At 44.2% G+C, this 17,743-nt stretch overlaps 3 protein-coding genes across 3 annotated transcripts; 2 read left to right on the top strand and 1 right to left on the bottom strand.

Annotated features, from left to right (window-relative positions):
* The first annotated feature begins 253 nt into the window (after positions 1-253).
* On the top strand, positions 254-3,169 carry LOC4344548 (glycosyltransferase family 92 protein Os08g0121900-like). Its single transcript, NM_001422890.1, has 2 exons — positions 254-663; positions 1,310-3,169. The coding sequence occupies exons 1-2, from the start codon at positions 471-473 to the stop codon at positions 2,869-2,871; spliced, it is 1,755 nt and encodes a 584-aa protein (NP_001409819.1). The 5' UTR covers positions 254-470; the 3' UTR covers positions 2,872-3,169.
* Positions 3,170-5,679: 2,510 nt separating this feature from the next.
* Positions 5,680-7,384, bottom strand: LOC4344547 (small ribosomal subunit protein bS21c). The gene is made up of 2 exons (XM_015793451.3): positions 6,959-7,384; positions 5,680-6,075 (listed from the first exon to the last, which is right to left on the bottom strand). The coding sequence occupies exons 1-2, from the start codon at positions 7,321-7,323 to the stop codon at positions 5,958-5,960; spliced, it is 483 nt and encodes a 160-aa protein (XP_015648937.1). The 5' UTR covers positions 7,324-7,384; the 3' UTR covers positions 5,680-5,957.
* An 8,989-nt stretch (positions 7,385-16,373) lies between these two features.
* On the top strand, positions 16,374-17,687 carry LOC136351406 (uncharacterized). The gene is made up of 3 exons (XM_066303492.1): positions 16,374-16,737; positions 16,825-16,924; positions 17,018-17,687. Exons 1-3 carry the CDS (start codon positions 16,374-16,376, stop codon positions 17,685-17,687), a joined length of 1,134 nt encoding a protein of 377 aa, XP_066159589.1.
* Positions 17,688-17,743: the final 56 nt, after the last annotated feature.

Raw genomic sequence — 17,743 nt, 5'->3', positions numbered from 1 at the left:
AGTCACGTTTAAAGTACTTTTGATAATAAAGCAAGTCACAAATAAAATAAGTAATAATTCTATTTTTTAATAAGATACAAACAGAAACTCAGAGCGACAAGTCTCACTGACAGGTTGTCCCCGTGGGACCCACCTGTCATTGGCACCCACCGCGCCGCGTGGAGCGCCTGCCATTTGGGTCACCGACATGTGGGGACAGGTGTGGACCGGCGTGCGCGCGGGTATAAACGGCAACCACCGCCGCTTCGGATTCGGAGCCTCCGCCTCCTCGCCATTTACGGCAGCAACCGCGGCGGAGAGAGACGACCGAGGAGAGAGAGAGAGAGAGAGAGAGAGAGAGGGAGAGCTCCAGTGGTCGCCGCCGGCGAGGAGGAGCAGTGAATGGTGCGGCGCGTGGGGTTAGCCGGCGCTCGTGGATCGATCTGAGCGAGAGGGGAGCTGCTGGAGACAGTGGTGCGTGCGTCCGCGGCATGGCGTTGGCGGCGAAGGAGAGGAAGCTGAGTAGGCTTGGGAGTAAGGGCAGTGGCGGAGGAGGGGGAGGTGGGAGTTTCGGGGCGAGGGGGCAGCGGGCGCCGGCGGGGACGCAGCGGCGGCTGTTCGCGGCGTTCTTCGCGTTCCTCTTCGCCGGCGCGGTGCTCTTCGGCGCCGCGCACGTCATTGGAGGTGAGACTCGTTTTTCCCCCTCGCCTCCGCCTTGGTCGCTTCTGGGGACGGCGGCGGAGTTGGTTGGCTGCCGCCGTGGCGTGGGGGGGAGTTGAATTGGATCTTGGTTGGGTTTAGGTAGGCCAGTGGAATCATGCTCCCATGACAATCTTGTGGTTGGAGGCGCGGTTTGGATCGATTCAATTGGACTCACGCGAATGATTTGAGGGAAAGTTTCTTTTGCATTTTTGTTTATTTAGATTTGTTTCTGGTATGCGTTTAGTGTTTGCTGTTGGGGAGTGGTGAAGAAAAAGTTCTCTCTTTCTTGTGGGGTTGCAAATCGCGTGGCAGATCTGAGGGGTCTCACTGTTCCAACAAAATTTGTAGTGTTTTTTTTTCTCATTCCATTCTTGCGTGGTTCGCGATTTCCGGAATGTTACGCTGGCTTGCGAGTTTACTAAATTGCAACTAGTGTTGCTGCTACTGCCGTTTGACTGAATTGATACTGTGAATTCTGGGAATAGAAAAGGCTTATCTTGGTCACATGAAGAACGTTTCTGTTGATGCAATCTGAATTCACCCATGCCGAATCCGTTTGGCTCTTTAATTTATGGACGGAATGTGCTGTGCTAACTAATCCCATGTTCGTGTTGTCCCCCTGATGCAGCATCCTTCCGGCCCGTGCTCAAGACCGCGTGGCCGTCGGCCACCCTGAACGCCGTGTCGTCGGAGCGCGGCGCGCAGCAAGCCGGCATGGTCAGCGTCGACGCCGTGTTGCCTTCTGTTCATATCCAGCACGCGGTTGCCTTGCCGGACCATGTTCTCCTGATGCTCAGAGATGGCTCATTGCTGCCGGCTTCGGGGCAATTTGAGTGCCTGTACTCCCCTGTCAACTCGTCGCAGCTGCGTCGCCAGCCCTTGTCCGTCGCTACCTTGCCGGATGGACCCAGCCTCGTCCATTGTCCCGCCGGACCATCCAGGGTCGCTGTGTCCCTCTCACTGGCGCAGTCGGTTCCGGTGGCGCCGTTGCAATGGGATCGGCTGGTGTACACTGCACTTATTGACAGCAAGGACAACTCCACCGTTGTGTTTGCAAAGGGGATGAACCTCCGTCCGGGTCGTCTAGGTGTGCCATCACGGTACGAGTGTGTCTTTGGCCGAGACTTTTCGAAGCCAAAGCTTGTTGTCACCTCCCCAGTGGTTTCTGCTGCTCAGGAGATATTCCGGTGTGTGACACCAGTTCGCATTCGCCGGTACCTCCGGATGACTACCGGTGGCAAAAACAGCGTAAACAATGATGACAAGCCTATGTTGGTCTCCATCAGGACTAAGGGCCGGGGAAGCTCTACACTCCCCTCAATCGCGCAACCGGAGCCGCTTCCTCGGTACAACAAGCATTGGAGACGAAAGGCACACTCAATGTGTGTCTGCACCATGCTTCGCAACCAAGCACGGTTCCTGCGGGAATGGATCATCTATCACTCACGTATTGGTGTGCAGCGGTGGTTCATCTATGACAACAACAGCGACGATGGCATTGAGGAGGTCCTCAACACCATGGATTCATCCAGGTACAATGTGACACGCTATTTATGGCCATGGATGAAATCTCAGGAGGCTGGATTTGCACATTGTGCACTCAGGGCTCGAGAGAGCTGTGAGTGGGTGGGGTTCATTGACATAGATGAGTTCCTGCACTTCCCTGGCAACCAAACACTACAAGATGTCCTCCGAAATTACTCTGTCAAGCCACGGATCGGTGAGCTCAGGACTGCATGCCATAGTTTTGGTCCATCAGGCCGGACTAAGATCCCAAAGAAAGGTGTTACAACAGGCTACACCTGCCGGCTGGCTGCACCTGAGCGCCATAAGTCAATTGTCAGGCCAGACGCATTGAACCCATCCCTCATCAATGTGGTGCACCACTTCCATCTGAAGGAAGGGATGAAATATGTGAACATTGGTCAGGGTATGATGCTGATCAACCACTACAAATACCAAGTCTGGGAGGTGTTCAAGGATAAGTTCTCCGGACGTGTCGCGACATATGTTGCTGATTGGCAGGACGAGGAGAATGTTGGATCAAGGGACAGGGCTCCTGGGCTTGGGACCAAACCGGTTGAACCAGAGGATTGGCCGAGACGTTTCTGTGAAGTATATGATAACGGTTTGAAAGATTTTGTTCAGAAAGTTTTCACAGACCCACACACTGGAAATCTTCCATGGTAGATTGGTAAACACTGTATTTGGTCTTGCACAGCACGGCACCACAATACATGACATGGAGACACAGACAGGGAAAGAAGAACCAAAAAGAAATTAGATAGAAGAGCGATTTGCTCTTTGGTATATTTTTTGAATTTTAAGGTCTTTTGATCTTTTCTTAGTTCATTAGAATCATCATTTTTTGTTACATATCTAAGAAGGAAATGATTCTTTTGTAGATAAAGATAGGTAGCACAATTCATTGTAAGTTTGGTTGGGGGGAGACAATCAATACAATCAATTTCTTGATTTCATTTTTTTTTCTCAAGTTGCTATATTTGGCTTTATTTTCTGTTACCATATGGATAACACAAAACTGAAATCACAGTGCCTGTTCAGTTGTTCACCTATCTGACAATGCAAACAAAATCGTTGTGAAGAAGGCTACAACCGAGTTCAGTAACCACGAGCTGGTTAACTGGCCGTTTGTGATGCAGACAAGGATGGTACACCTTCCTTTGATGTGGTCCTGGAAGCATATTTGGCTTTTCCAGGGAAAAATCATACCCGGGTAATCTATGCTGCCTGCTTTCTTTTGATTTTTTTACTTTATATTTACATCATGACTACTTTATCTCTAGCATCTTTATATGTAGTAGCTTTGGGAATGTATTCTTCTTATGTCATACAGGCTATTTTCACTAAAGCTGGTGGAAACGTATCTGAAGAGACTGCATCAACATCCAGGTCACTCTCTCAACCATCTTTCATTACTGAACTTTCATGGTTAGGTTAACTTAATCTGGCACATACAAGCACTCACTGGATAAATCCTAGGTCTCTTTCCCTCTTTAACTTATTGTACTCCCTTCTTGTTAATTATCTAAAGTTCCTTGACAGGATGTCCTTGTCTTCCTCGAAGGTCCCAGATCTTTATTTTACTAGTATCCATAAATTTATCAGGATAGGCTTGCACATAGTTTAGTCAGAGCAAATGAAGCAAACAGACATGGCCTTTTTAATTTCCTATCCTCTAACCCACAAATTAATGTTAGTTTTGCTGTACTAATCAAGAAAAAAAGCTATGGACAACAATACTTAAAGCTGGCAAGTGTGGATTGGTTTGGTGCCTTCTGGTGATGTTGCTATCTGAAGATAACTCATAGTAGAACTGAGAAAGACTGAAAGAATAAAGTACACACATTTGGCCAGTGATTTGGCAGTTTGGTACCCCATCAGTATAAATGTATAATAGTATAATAGTAATAGTATAATGCCCATATGTATACTATCATGACAATGAATGTATGGAGACATGTGAGCTGCTATGATAATGCTGTTGCTAAGTCGGACCTTGAAATCTTCATGCAGTGGACAACAGTGCCTGAATTTCTGGCAGGTAATAAGCTGGCACACCTTTGCTTGTCTCTCTGGCATGCAGAGCAAAATCCTCCACTTTGCACCCTGAATTGGTTGGCTCATTTCATTCCAGTGTGTAGTAGCTCTGGAAATTCTGTTGCATTGTGCCTCACTGCATATTGGATGATGATGGGGCTTCAGATTTAGATGCAGGGCAGCTGGATCCATACCGCGTACTGTACTATTGTACAGGCCCGTTCCTGTACAATTGGTTCTTGTCTCCCTGAAAAATTTGATCCATTAGGTTACCGTCTATGCAATGCAAGTTCTTGGCAAATGCATTGATCATCTAAAAGTTTCTCGTTTATCAGCTGGCGCTATGATTTTATAATTTTTTATGCTATATCAATATAAAAGGTCGTACTATCTTGTTCGGATCATTTAAAAAAATTGTCAGCTGTCTGAAAACGTTGACTGGAAATGGTTGGGCAATCAAAGGATACAACGGCTTCTTATTTATATTATATATATTGAGTTTCTTCAGCTGCTGTCGGTTATGAACTCAACATCCAAGGCCAACTGATCAAGAACGTCATGGGTCGCACTCATGCAAGGGGCACATTTAAATCGTTCCACCATTCTGCAGGCACCTTCCTAGGATTACCTAATGATCTGGTAATCTTAATCTCGCAGTAATTCTGAAGAAACAGTAAACATATCCATTCTCACTGACCTGATAAAAGAATCCTTTCTTTCTTACCAACAGAGAATCACAGAACAAAAGCAACAAACAAAAAAAAAAGATGATGAGAATTGACATCAAAAAAGGAAGGAAAAAAAAGAGAGAGGAAGAAGAAATACAGGTAGAGTGGTGGGTCCACAGTTAGGCATTCGGATGCAGCGTTGCTGACATTAATTCCAGAAGCAATCTGAGCTTTCTGTTGATGTGCTGGAGCATTCGAGCTTTCTGCAAGTAAACTATTGAGCAACTGTATATTTGCCAGCTCAACCCAAAAAGACAACGAAAAAAGAACAGGAGAAATAACAAGAATAATCGAAGTCCCAATCATTTGCCTAATAATGCCGGAATATGCGTGGCAATATGGTATGCATATGGGGATAGGCCACGAGACTTCCTGTTCGTTCTCCTTTCCTCTTCTTTATCGTTTTCTCCATGTCGTTCTGTCCATCACAAGCGTGCACTTCACAATTAGTACAACAAGATGATGATCAAATCTCAATTATTTGCAGTACTTGTCCACACAATTTCGCAATGTAGACTTTTCGAGCCCCAAATCCTACCAACTTTGGGGTCACTGAATTTGGCCCATTAGCTATGTGTTATAATCCAAGAAAATAATAAGAGCTGTACTTCATGTAATAGTATAAACCAACATCACTTCACTGCAATTTGTAAGTCACCAGCAGCACTAGCAGGATCAGAAGTTAAGCAGAGAAAAAGGCAAAGGCACATGAAGCAAATTGGCAATTAACACACAACAGAGGAATCGGTTCAGACTAGGTATTTTGCCACATAACAACTATACCTTACACCTAGAAATGCAAGTTCACTAAATATTGGTCACAGATCAACTAGGGTTGTGTTGGGTAAGTTCACTCTACTGCTGAAGAAGAAAGAGGAACTGAAGTTGAAGAATCGAAATCCTTCGTCAGACAGAAAACATCAGTGCCATTTTTAAGTTCATCTGTAAGAAGCGAGCTCCAAAAGAACATCAATGTCATTTATCGGTTCATCTGTAAGAAGGGAGCTCTCCTCCAGGAAGCTCCCAATTGTCATGCTTATCATCCTCCATGATCCCCTCCTTTGGTTCCTGCTCGTCACCAAATGGGTACGGACCCTTGAAATGCCTGCAGTAGAAATGATAGGACCAATTATAGAAAAGGCATGTGACATTGTGACAAACAAAATGAACTCAAGAGGAAAGTACAAAGCATAATCATGGATGACTCCTCATGCTACACATTCTAAATGTCAAAAGTATGCTACTGTAATGTACAATCGATGGTCAATTTGTCAGCTCCTAGTTATCTCTACATGGGAATACACGTTTGCCATGATGAATTCATGGCTGAGAATTGGATCAATATGTCCAAGGCTAGGATAGAAGCAATGCGATCATCGCATAAAAAGAAACTACTGGTGGATATCCTAACAAAAACACAGGACCATCTTTCTTGCTAAGAAAAGGGGATCATCTCATAAGCTCAATTGCTTTCATTCAGGACTGAAATGCTAATGACAATGAATTTGCAAGATGGTCGTACAGTCCAATGACCACATTCAGAGGAGCATGACAATCAGTAGCATCAGAGTGCTGAAATGCTAATAATATTCACATATGCTCGATGTATTATAGCAATATAAGACAAAAATTCACCGCTAAAGAGGCAGCATTGCATTCTTGTAACAAGTGAAATCAGTCACTGAAATATCAAATGGGCCTAAAATGGAGCTCAAACAGGCTATGATTAATTGATTATAGTTTTCCGATGCAGGTGCCCAATATTAGAACAGATCAAGGAGATTTCATGACGCTGGCAGAAATCGCACGATTAATTAGGGCCTAAAATAGTGAGCACATGAAATGAATCACCAACATTCAACAACAGTAGAAGGCAGCAGCTAATCTGCAGCCGACGAAATGGGGAGAGAAAATAATAGGATCAACTTTGATCGGGCGTAAGGCGGGATCACGGAAGCAATCGACCGATGGAACGACGAGGGCCTCACCTCCGGCGAAACCTCCGGGCGGCGGAGCGGGCCTTGCGCTTGCGCTTGTCCCGGGCGTCCTCGTGCCTCCGCCGCCACCTGATCTCCTCCATGACTCCCGCACGGGCCACCTCCCGCCTGAACCGCTGAAGCAGCTCCTCCCCGTCCACCTCCTCGTCGCCCGCGTTCACCTTCGCGTTGTGGTACTTGGGGTTGGCCGACGGCGGGGCGGGGGCCGGGGCGGAGGAGGCCGAGAGGAGGGAGGTCGTGGGAGGCGATCGCCGCGGGAAGGAGACGAAGGTGGCCCTGGTGTTCGCCCAGAGGAGACTAGGTGTAGGCGGTGAGATGATCCCCGCGGTGGCGGCTGCGGCGGCGGCGGCGCACATGGTGGTGGTCGCCGGCGACGGGGACGCAGAGGTTGGTGGGCTTTTTGGGTTTGAGCCTTTCAGGTGGAGATGGAGAGGCCGTGGATAATAGGGATTTGGACTGGAAGTTACGTTGCTTGATGGGCCTTATAAATTGGGCCTAAATAAAACATGGGTCTATTTGTGCAGCGCGTTTCAATTTGGGAAAAAGTACATCGAAGGTCTCTCAACTTATCATCGAGTTACAAAATCGTCCTTAATCGCAAAACTAGATACAACGCATCCTCCAACTTACAGAACCAGTGTAAACTCAGCGTAGACCTACGCGGGTCCCACATGTCAGCCTCTTTTTTCCCTCCCCTCTCCACCTTTCTTCCTCTCTCCTCTCTCATCCCCTCTCTTCTGTGTATCTACCAGAACCCGCTCGCGTGCCGCCCAAGGAGGTGGTGGCTGGCGGCGTCAGCGCCGTCAAGGAGTACATGGCCAGGCAGTGGCGCGACGCCCGCGCCGAGGAGGCGCGCCGGGGCAGCGTCGTCGCCAAGAGCCCCAAGGTGTCGATGCCTAAGAGGTGGCTTGTGCGCAGCATGTCATTGATGGGTAGATGGGTGTCCGACGTCATGAGGTACAACACCGGGTAGGCGGCGAGAGAGGAGCTGTGCGCGAGCCTCTGCCGGTGAAGGAGCGGCACGCAAGTGGTGGGGGAGTAGCTGCGCGCGGGGGTGGGTCGCACTTCTTCTGCCCATGGCGAGGGGATAGCGTGGAGAGCCGCCGCCCATGGCAAGGACGCCATCAAGGTCGAAGGGCGGCGCAAAGATGGAGGAGACGCGGAAGAGCAAGATGTGGCGCGCGTCCTCCTCCTTCTCCTCGAACCCGTCGCCATCATCGTCGTTGTCCACCACTGCCCCGCTCCGCGCCGCCAGCTTCGCGTGCCACCGCCTTGCAGGCCTATCTACTCCGCCCACCACCGCCTCGCTCCACGTCGTCGGCTTCGAGCGCTGCCGCTCTGCCCACCGTCGCCCCTCTTCACCTACCTGGTCCGCCCACCGTCGGCTTCGCGCGCCGTCGTCCCACTCCGCTTGGCTGCTCCGCTCACCGCTACTCCGCTCCGCCCTACCTGCCGTCACCCCATTCCACCTGCCTTCCCCAGCCCACCACCGCCTCGCCGGCTTCGTGCGCCACTGCTACGCCTCGCCGTCGCCCCACTCCGCCCGCCGCCGCCGCCCCGCTCCATCCCGCCGGCTTTGTGACGCGGATAGATACAGAGAAGAGGGGAGGAGAGCGAAGAGGAGCGAGGAAGAAACATGGAGAGGGGAGGGAAAGAAGAGGCTGACGTGTGGGGTCACGTGGGTACCATGCTGAGCTGCCACATTAGGCAAAACCAGAGTCAAAACCGCCAAGGGACTTAGTTTGTCCTGGTTTCGTAAGTTGGGTTATCCGCTGTATTTGGTTTTGCGGTTCAAGAACGATTTTGTAACTTGATGACAAGTTGAGAGATCTTCGGTGTACGTTTTCCTTTAACTTTGTTGCTTTACTCTTGCAGAACCTTTTCTTTTATTTTCTTTTTTTCCTTTTTTGAAAGAAAGAACACTATACAGCCTGTTTAAATTTGCTGAAGACGCTTTTGTTTCGTTGATGCTAACTTTTGTGGATTTCACGCCGGAATTGTAAAAAGAAGACTACTGGTAGCAAATACTCCCTCCGTTTGATATTATAAGTTGTTTGGATTTTTTTTCTAGTCAAACTTCAATAGATTCGACTAAATTTATAGAAAAATTTAGCAATTTCTACAACACTAAATTTCATTAAATGTAATATTAAATATATTTTATAATATGTTTGGACGAAAAGTATTTATGTATTTTTTCTATAAAATTATAGAGTTTGACAAGAAAAAAAAATCCAAACAACTTATAATATATAACATATAACGGAGGTAATAGAAGTGATGGAGCAAAACATATGAAGAGACTTTCGGGAAGGTATAATGCTGCAGTCTGCTTGAAGATCTGGATTGAGCTCCAAGCAAATAGCAATCCCCTCTTTTATCCTTCGCAAAAGGAAAAAAAATAACCTCCTCCTTTTCTCTTTTCGAGAATACACACGAGGACCACTAAAGTATGGATCGATCGATCACAAAAATTTAAGGAGGGGGAAAGCCCTGAAACAAACACTCGAGTAAGAAAATGCTGAATATGTAGTGCATGTTGGGGAAACTGTTCGGATGGTGTCCCTTATTTATTTAAAAAATCATCGAAATAGTTATCAAAAATATTAAAAAAATAACAGCATTCATATGTTGAAGTTTAGGCCGGGAATTGTTAAAGAAGACTACTATCAAAGAGGGGCACGGTGATGGCTACAAGATGAAGCTAAGGTAGAACAAAACATATGGAAAGACTTTTAGGGAAGGAATTAATGCTGGATAAAGATCCGGAATTGTGCTCGAAGCAATTAACAATCACTTCTTTTTCAAGAAAAACACATGAGGACCACTATAATACGATACGGGTCGATGACAAATTGAGGCTGGTAAATAACCCCCATTTTAAATGGAGGTTTACCGAGACGCCAGTAGTACGGTCTGAGAAAATAAGCTATTTATATTATAGACAGGTGGGAGAACAAAATTTCCGAAGATTTCAGGAATTGTCATACTTTTTTTTGCACGGAATTATTTGAAATTTTAGCAAATTTTATTTTGACTAAATTTGAATAAACTTTGACCAAATTCAAAAAAGTTGGAAAAAAACCGAAAACTTTTGGCTGAGATATTTGCTTGCCTAGGGCCGGGGAGAGGGGGGTGGGGGGTTATTTTCGAAACAAAATTGTAATCACCGTGAAGAAACCATTTGCCAAAATGCATTGTTGTGATAGGCCTCCCTCCAGAACTGTGCAGCCCAGCTCAACCGACGAGCGAGCCAACTTACACATACCAATCCACTTTTCGTTCTCGCTTCGTATAAAAGGGTTAACCCGGAAGTAATATGGTTGAAGGGAAGATGCCTTATAAATTGGTTCCACTCGTGCTAAACTTGCAAGGTGATGCTAAACATGCGCACACAGCTCTCATGGGCTATACATGCCTCATCCTAATTGTGCCAGGATGTCACAATTTTTCAGGCCTGGCTAATGGGCGATCGATCGCTTATCCCCATCCACCCCTATACACTCCTCTCCCCCTTCCTCCTCCCCTTCTCTTCCTTCTACACCGTAAATTTAAAAAAAAAAAAACAGAGTTGGGAAAATTTATGTACAAACATACTATATATATATATATATATATAATATTTGAATTCAAATTCAAATTTGAATCGAGTATATAAACTTTTGACTTATAAAATTTGGGTCTATAAAATTTAGGTGTATAAACTTTAGATGTATAGAAATACTATATATATAAAATATTTGAATTCAAATTCAAATTTGAATCGGATATATAAGCTTTTGATTTATAAACTTTGGGTCTCTAAACTTTAGATATGTAAACTTGAGGTGTACAAACTTTAGGTGCATAAATTTACTAAAATAGAAAAGTAATACATGCGGTATCAAAAAAGCAAACCAGGTGGAGGAAATCTGATCGCCCCTGACGATCGATCGCCAGGTAGCAATCTCGCAATTTTTCATAGACAGTTCTTTAAGACCACCATCGACTATATATATATATATATATATATATATATATATATATATATATATATATATATATATATATATATATATATATATATATATATATATATATATATATATATATATATATATATATATATATTTGTCCTAGTACTCAAGCAAATGAGACCACACATCTGTACATTTCCGAGTTGGGGGCAATGGTCAGTATATATATGGGCGTGTGCAGCGAGTGAATCAATTAGCCAAACAAATTAAAACCTAGCCATTCCCTTGCAACAATCCTGCATCGCGCGCGCATTTACGTGTATTGGCGCCACCATGAACATTACTAGGAGTTATATTAATAACAAGCATGGTGGTCCGCGCATATTGCACGGCTAGCATCATTATATTTTCTCTCATATAATAGCATATATGTTTTCTCATTATATTATTCAAATATATTAAAATGACAACATAATTTTAAATTTTGCACTAACTTTATAAAACTACTAATGTGTAATATTCATATTATATTTTATATATGTGCTAGTTATTAATTATTTTTAATATCAAATTTTAGTTATTCGTAAATTATATATATTCCTATCTGGACTCTAGACTCGTCTTTTAATATTTATTTTTTTAATTCCGAATTTTCTGTAAATTGTAGTTCTATATAGACTCTATGCTCTTCTTCCAATATTATTTATTTTTATTTCTGAATTTTTATTATTTCTAATTGTATTTCTATGTGGACTTTAAACTCATCTTTCAATATTCTTTAATTTTTTAATTTCGAATTTCAGTTACTTCTAAATTGTATTCCTATATGGACTATATACTCTACTTCTAATATTCCTTATTTTTAATTACGAATTTCAGTTATTTCCTAATTGTATTTCTATATGGACTCTAGTCTCCTCTTCTAATATTCTTTATTTTTTAATTCCGAATTTCAATTATTTCTAAATTGTATTTCTATATGTACTCTAGTCTCCTATTCTAATATTCCTTATTTTTTAATTCCGAATTTCAGCTATTTCTAAATTGTATTTGTATATGGACTCTGCTTTTTATTTTTCTCCGATTAATATGAGAATTTCTAGGCCATGAGAGCGGCCGTGAAGGCTCTATTTTCTATTCCTTTAATAATAACTAGCATAGTGGCCCTCGCAGATTGCGCGGCTAGCATCATTATATTTTCTCTCATGTAATAGCATATATGTTTTCTCATTATATTATTCAAATATATTAAAATGACAACATAATTTTAAATTTTGCAATAACTTTACAAAACTACTAATGTGTAATATTCATATTATATTTTATATACATGTTAGTTATTAATTATTTTTAATATCAAATTTTAGTTATTTGTAAATTATATATATTCCTATATGGACTTTAGACTCGTCTTTTAAAAAAATTTAATTCCGATTTTTTTGTAAATTGTATTTCTATATAGACTTTATGCTCTTCTTCCAATATTATTTATTTTTATTTCTGAATTTTTATATTATATTTATATATGTGTTAGTTATTAATTATTTTTAATATCAAATTTTAGTTATTTGTAAATTATATATATTCCTATATGGACTCTAGCCTTGTCTTTTAATATTTCATATTTTTAACTCCGAATTTTCTGTAAATTGTATTTCTATATAGAATCTATGCTCTTCTTCCAATATTATTTATTTTTATTTCTGAATTTTTATTATTTCTAATTGTATTTCTATGTGGACTCTAAACTCATCTTTCAATATTCTTTAATTTTTAATTTCGAATTTCAGTTACTTCTAAATTGTATTCCTATATTTGTATTCCTATATTGACCTTAAACTCTTCTTCCCATGTTTTTCTTAATTTCAAATTTTAGTTATTTGTAAATTGTACTTTTATACGGACTCTAAATTCTACTTTTAATTTTATTATGTTTATTCCAAATTTTAGTTAGTTTTAAATTCCTATATGGACTCTATACACTACTTCTAATATTCCTTATTTTTTAATTCCGAATTTCTATTTTTTTTTCTTAATTGTATTTCTATATGGACTCTATACTCTACTTCTAATATTCCTTATTTTTAATTCCAAATTTATATTATTTCCTAATTGTATTTCTATATAGACTCTATACTCTATTTCTAATATTTCTTATTTTTAATTCCGAATTTCAGTTATTTCCTAACTATATTTTTATATGGACTCTGTTTTTTCTTTTTCTCCGATTAATGTGAGAATTTCTAGGCCATAAGAGCGAACATGCAGGCTTCTTTTTCTATTCCTTTAATTAATAATATAATAGATATAATAGATAGATAGATCCCACGGTAGAGGGGACAATAATACCGCCTATCCAAGAGAGGGTGACATTTGAGAGGCTTGAGGCTGATTTCTGCAAGAATGAGAGAAAGATCCATAGGTTTCCACAAGGCCTAAGAAGATGGATCGGGGGTGAAGGCGACCGCTACATCGTCCCAACCTTCGTTGCCCTGGGTCCGTACCACCATGGCGAGCCTCACCTGCAAAAGACGGAGGAGCTGAAGTACGCAACGGCACACTACTTGTGCATGAAGTGGGGCCGCTCGGTTGAGGAAGTCTACGGCAAGGTCCTCGCCGTCGCCGGCGAGGCCCACGGCTGCTACGACAACGACGACGACGCCGTCGCTCAGTTCAGCGACGACGAGTTCGCGGAGATGATGTTCCTGGATGGCTGCTTCCTTCTGAAGTATATGGTCCTCGATAATGATTGTTCTCTGTTGGAAAACCGGATGGTTTTGTCGACGGGGCCATGCATCCAGAGAGACATTGTGCTGTTGGAGAACCAGATTCCATGGCTAGTGCTGGATGCCCTCATGAGTATCATCAGTCCTATAGATGTACACATGTTTCTTACAGCCGTGATATCTGATCCGATCTATGTTGCCAGAGAGCGTCGTCTTCTTATTACTGACAGAGATGTTATCGTGAAGAGCTCCGTCCCGCATTTGCTAGGCCTCGCCAGATCACACCTAATCGATGGCATGCCAACTGATCATCTAGAGCTTGGGTTTAGTGACGATGACGACGACGACCACGACACAAGACTGTCCATTAGCGCAGCTGACCCCAAGCAGGAACGCATGGTTCGATCGCCGACATGAACCTCAGCAGCAGAAAAGTGCTCCCCCTCTTCGGTGAGCTTTCCCTGACGCCCTTGTTCCTAAATGATTCCATCGCTTGCTGGCTGGTCAACATGGTGGCGCTCGAGGCTTGTTGCAGTAAGGAGTATCCTCGCGATGGCTTCGTCGTCAGCTCCTACCTCTCGCTCCTGGCGATGCTGATGGACAAGGAAGAGGACGTGCACGAGCTGCGAGCCAGGCACATCGTCGACAGCTTTTTTAGTGATCAGGAAATGCTCGCCTTCTTCAAGGGCCTCGCAAGGCACCTCCGCCTCGGCTCCCGCTACTTCGCGGCGATACAAAAGATAGAAGCCTACAAGCACGATAAAAGGGTGTTCATCGCCGTGCACAAGTTCTTCTACCACAATCTCAAGATCATCGTCAGGCTCATCTGGAGTTTTTTTACCGTCCAGCAGAGGGCCTCGGTACCAACTCGTGACCGTTCAGTATGTGTAATCCGACGGTCCAAAACAATAGGTACATGGTGGTACCACCACTCCGTCCGTGAGGTACCGAGCATCCAAAGCGCCCTGAAAGGGTACAATGGTCTTATCGCGTCAAAAAGCTTCGGCTTTTCCTCTTCCTTCCCCCAGCGCCGTCACACCTCACTCGAAGCGCCGCCGCCGACGGCGAGCACACGTCTCCGACCTCCAACCTACCCCCTGCGACGGAAGGAGCTTTACCTGCAGGCTGTCGATGAAATCCTCGCCGACCACTGCCTTCCCTGCAGGTGCTCCGCGCCATCTCCACCGGGCCAAGTTCCTCTTTCCCAGCGTGGTTGCGTCGTCCCGAAGTCTCTCTTCCTCTGGCCAGAGGGTGGTGCCACTCGTTTGGAGACTTAGGTGGGAGGGCCTTGGCTTCTTTGCCCCGGACAGCGATGACCTCGGCCACGACGAGTAACGAGCATATGGCTGGAGATGCAGTCCTGCAACGGCACATCCCCTTCTTCACCGGCGACAGGAAAACCCTCGGCGACTGCTCATGTCCATGGGTTCACCAGCAACAGTTCCAAGTCCAACGTTGTCACTGTCCTCAAGATCGGAGGTCATTAAACTACTTGCAATGTGTTTCTATTGTACATATCCATAATTTGAGCCTTTGATAAAACAACAAATTCCCTTTCAACAATATTCGTTCAGATAAATAAATTGGCTTTGTAATTAGGTCACTTCATTACGGGATGGTCTATTGGCTACAAGCTAGGGTTAGGCTTGCAGATTATGCGTTCGAAACCCCAACCATTATTTCCTCAATGGAGAACTGGTGGCTGCCTTTTGAAGATTTTGGTTATATTTCATCGCTATCTTGAACATGAGGCAGAACTGGAGGCAGCGCCAGGTAGATGAACTCTTGGGCTTTTGCGGTAGGTGGTGGCGGCGGTTTCTACGCTTGGCGCCGGTGGCGGCGGGGATGGGGGCGGCGGCGGCGACGGTCAGAGTTTCAAAGACTGCGACGCTGCTGACGCATGAGGAGTTGGCGAGTGAGGGGGGCTAGGAGATAGCAGCGTCGGCGCGTGAGGGCGAGTAAATCGCCGCTCCGTTGTTTCCAATCATGCCCATGGTAATTGAACGGCTAGATTTCATTTGGTACCTGAAGGTACCAGTACCTGGAGATACCATATGCTGGACCGTAACAAACATCATATATCTGATTGTTAATTGAGGAATTTAACAATCCTTAAAAAAGTACCTTGAGGTACCAAAATTTTACACTAAAATTTTTAGTACCTTGATGTACTTAGTACCTAGAGGTACTAAATTTTACTAATTTTAGTACCTTGATGTACTTAGTACCTAGAGGTACTAAATTTTACACTAGAAAATATAGTACCTCTAGACATCTTCTCAATGATGGTAAAATTGCCCATTTTTTAGCTCCTTCATCTCAATTCCACCACCAACTTGTACTGTGAACTTCATTGTTTGAATTTGGCGAATTAGATTCCTAACAACTTGTATCATTACATGTTCTTGTGACACCAGATTTGGAACACTACTTCTAGCTAATGTACTCTCTAATATAATCAAAAGCAAATTGATTGGCAAATGTACTTCTATATTTAGCCACATGCATCATCTACCAACCTATTCTATATTTGTTGGTTGAGATGGGATCTTTCATCTCCTTAAACTTCATTGTTTCACCACCAATTGCTCGCATGTTTTGAGTTGAGTATAGGCTGTAGCAGGAATACATAGCATGACAGCAAATCCACAAATGGAAGAACTCTCAGCTACTCCTAGCAGCGATTAGGTCCAACCACTGGAAACTGCCGAGCAGCCAACGGCGATGGCCACGGCCGCTGCAGAAGCCGTAGCGATTCCGGTCGAAGAGGAGCTGAAAAGAGCAGCCGAAAAGATGGAGAATAACTTCTCCAAGATCAAAACCAAGATCCACAGGTACCCTTCAATTTTTCGAAGCTTAATTAGCACAGATGACCGCTACTTCGTCCCAAGAGCTGTAGCCATCGGTCCTTACCACCATGGCGCACCCCACCTCAAGGAGGCAGAGGAGGTCAAGCGTGCGGCCGCCTACTACTTCTGCGGGGAGTCAGGCCACTCGGTTGAGGAGGTCTACCAGAGAATCCTCTTGGTTGTAGCCGAAGCCCGAAGCTGCTATGTGGATGATGACACGGTGGCAAGCATAGGCGAAGGTGACTTTGCGGCTATTATGTTCCATGATGGTTGCTTCTTTCTCCAGTATATCATTTGCTCAACTGACGACATTGCTCCATCATTAGAAAGTTGGTTCAACTCCAACGATGCTAGCATGGAGAGGGACATCTTTCTGCTAGAGAACCAGCTCCCATGGGTGGTGCTGGATGCCCTCATGACCTTTAGGTCTGTTCCCGTGGGAGAGTTCATCTCTCAAGAAAGCACCAGTTTTGATGCCTACACAGATTTAGAAAAGTGATCATTCGTCTTGGATGAAAGCTACACACCATCACATCTCCTTGGCTTCCTTCGGTACTACCAATCAGGGCTGAGCATGCCTAATGGAAGCATGGCCCTCGAACCCCCTGAAGGAATTACTTCAATATCACAGACTAGCAGCGCCATCGAGCTTGCAGAAATGGGCATCAACCTGGTAGCCAACAAGAAAACATGGTTTAATGACATGAGCATCAGCAAAGGTGCCTTGTTCGGCAAGCTCTTCATGGCACCTCTCGTCATGGACGACCAAAATGCATGCTGGCTCATCAATATGATGGCACTCGAGATTTTCTCGGCCTCTACTGGCATGGCCTCTACTGGCATGGATGGTGAAGACACTGTCTGCTCTTACGTATCCCTCCTCGCGATGCTGATGAGCCGGGAGGAAGACGTGCACGAGCTGCGAGTGAAGCGTATCCTACATGGTGATTTCAGCAACCAGCACACACTCGTATTCTTCAAGAACCTTGTCGATCTAATTCCCATTCCTTTTCAGCACTGCTATTTATTGGACAATCTTGAAGCATACAGGCGTAAGAGGTGGATATGGATCCCTATACACAAGTTCATCTACAACAACTTGAAGACCATCGTCACGGTGTTCTCCATAATCGGCGTTCTCGTCGGCATCTTCAAAACACTCATGTCTATCAAGCAACACCAGCAGTAGTGATAAACATCCCAAGAGTAGCAGATCAGAGCTTGCTAGCTGTACGTTGCAACAAT

The sequence above is a fragment of the Oryza sativa genome, chromosome 8 (genome assembly GCF_034140825.1).
Source record: "Oryza sativa Japonica Group chromosome 8, ASM3414082v1".
NCBI lineage: Eukaryota > Viridiplantae > Streptophyta > Magnoliopsida > Poales > Poaceae > Oryza > Oryza sativa.
Note: the sequence above shows the minus strand (reverse complement) of the source record. Positions and strands in the feature narration are given on the sequence as shown.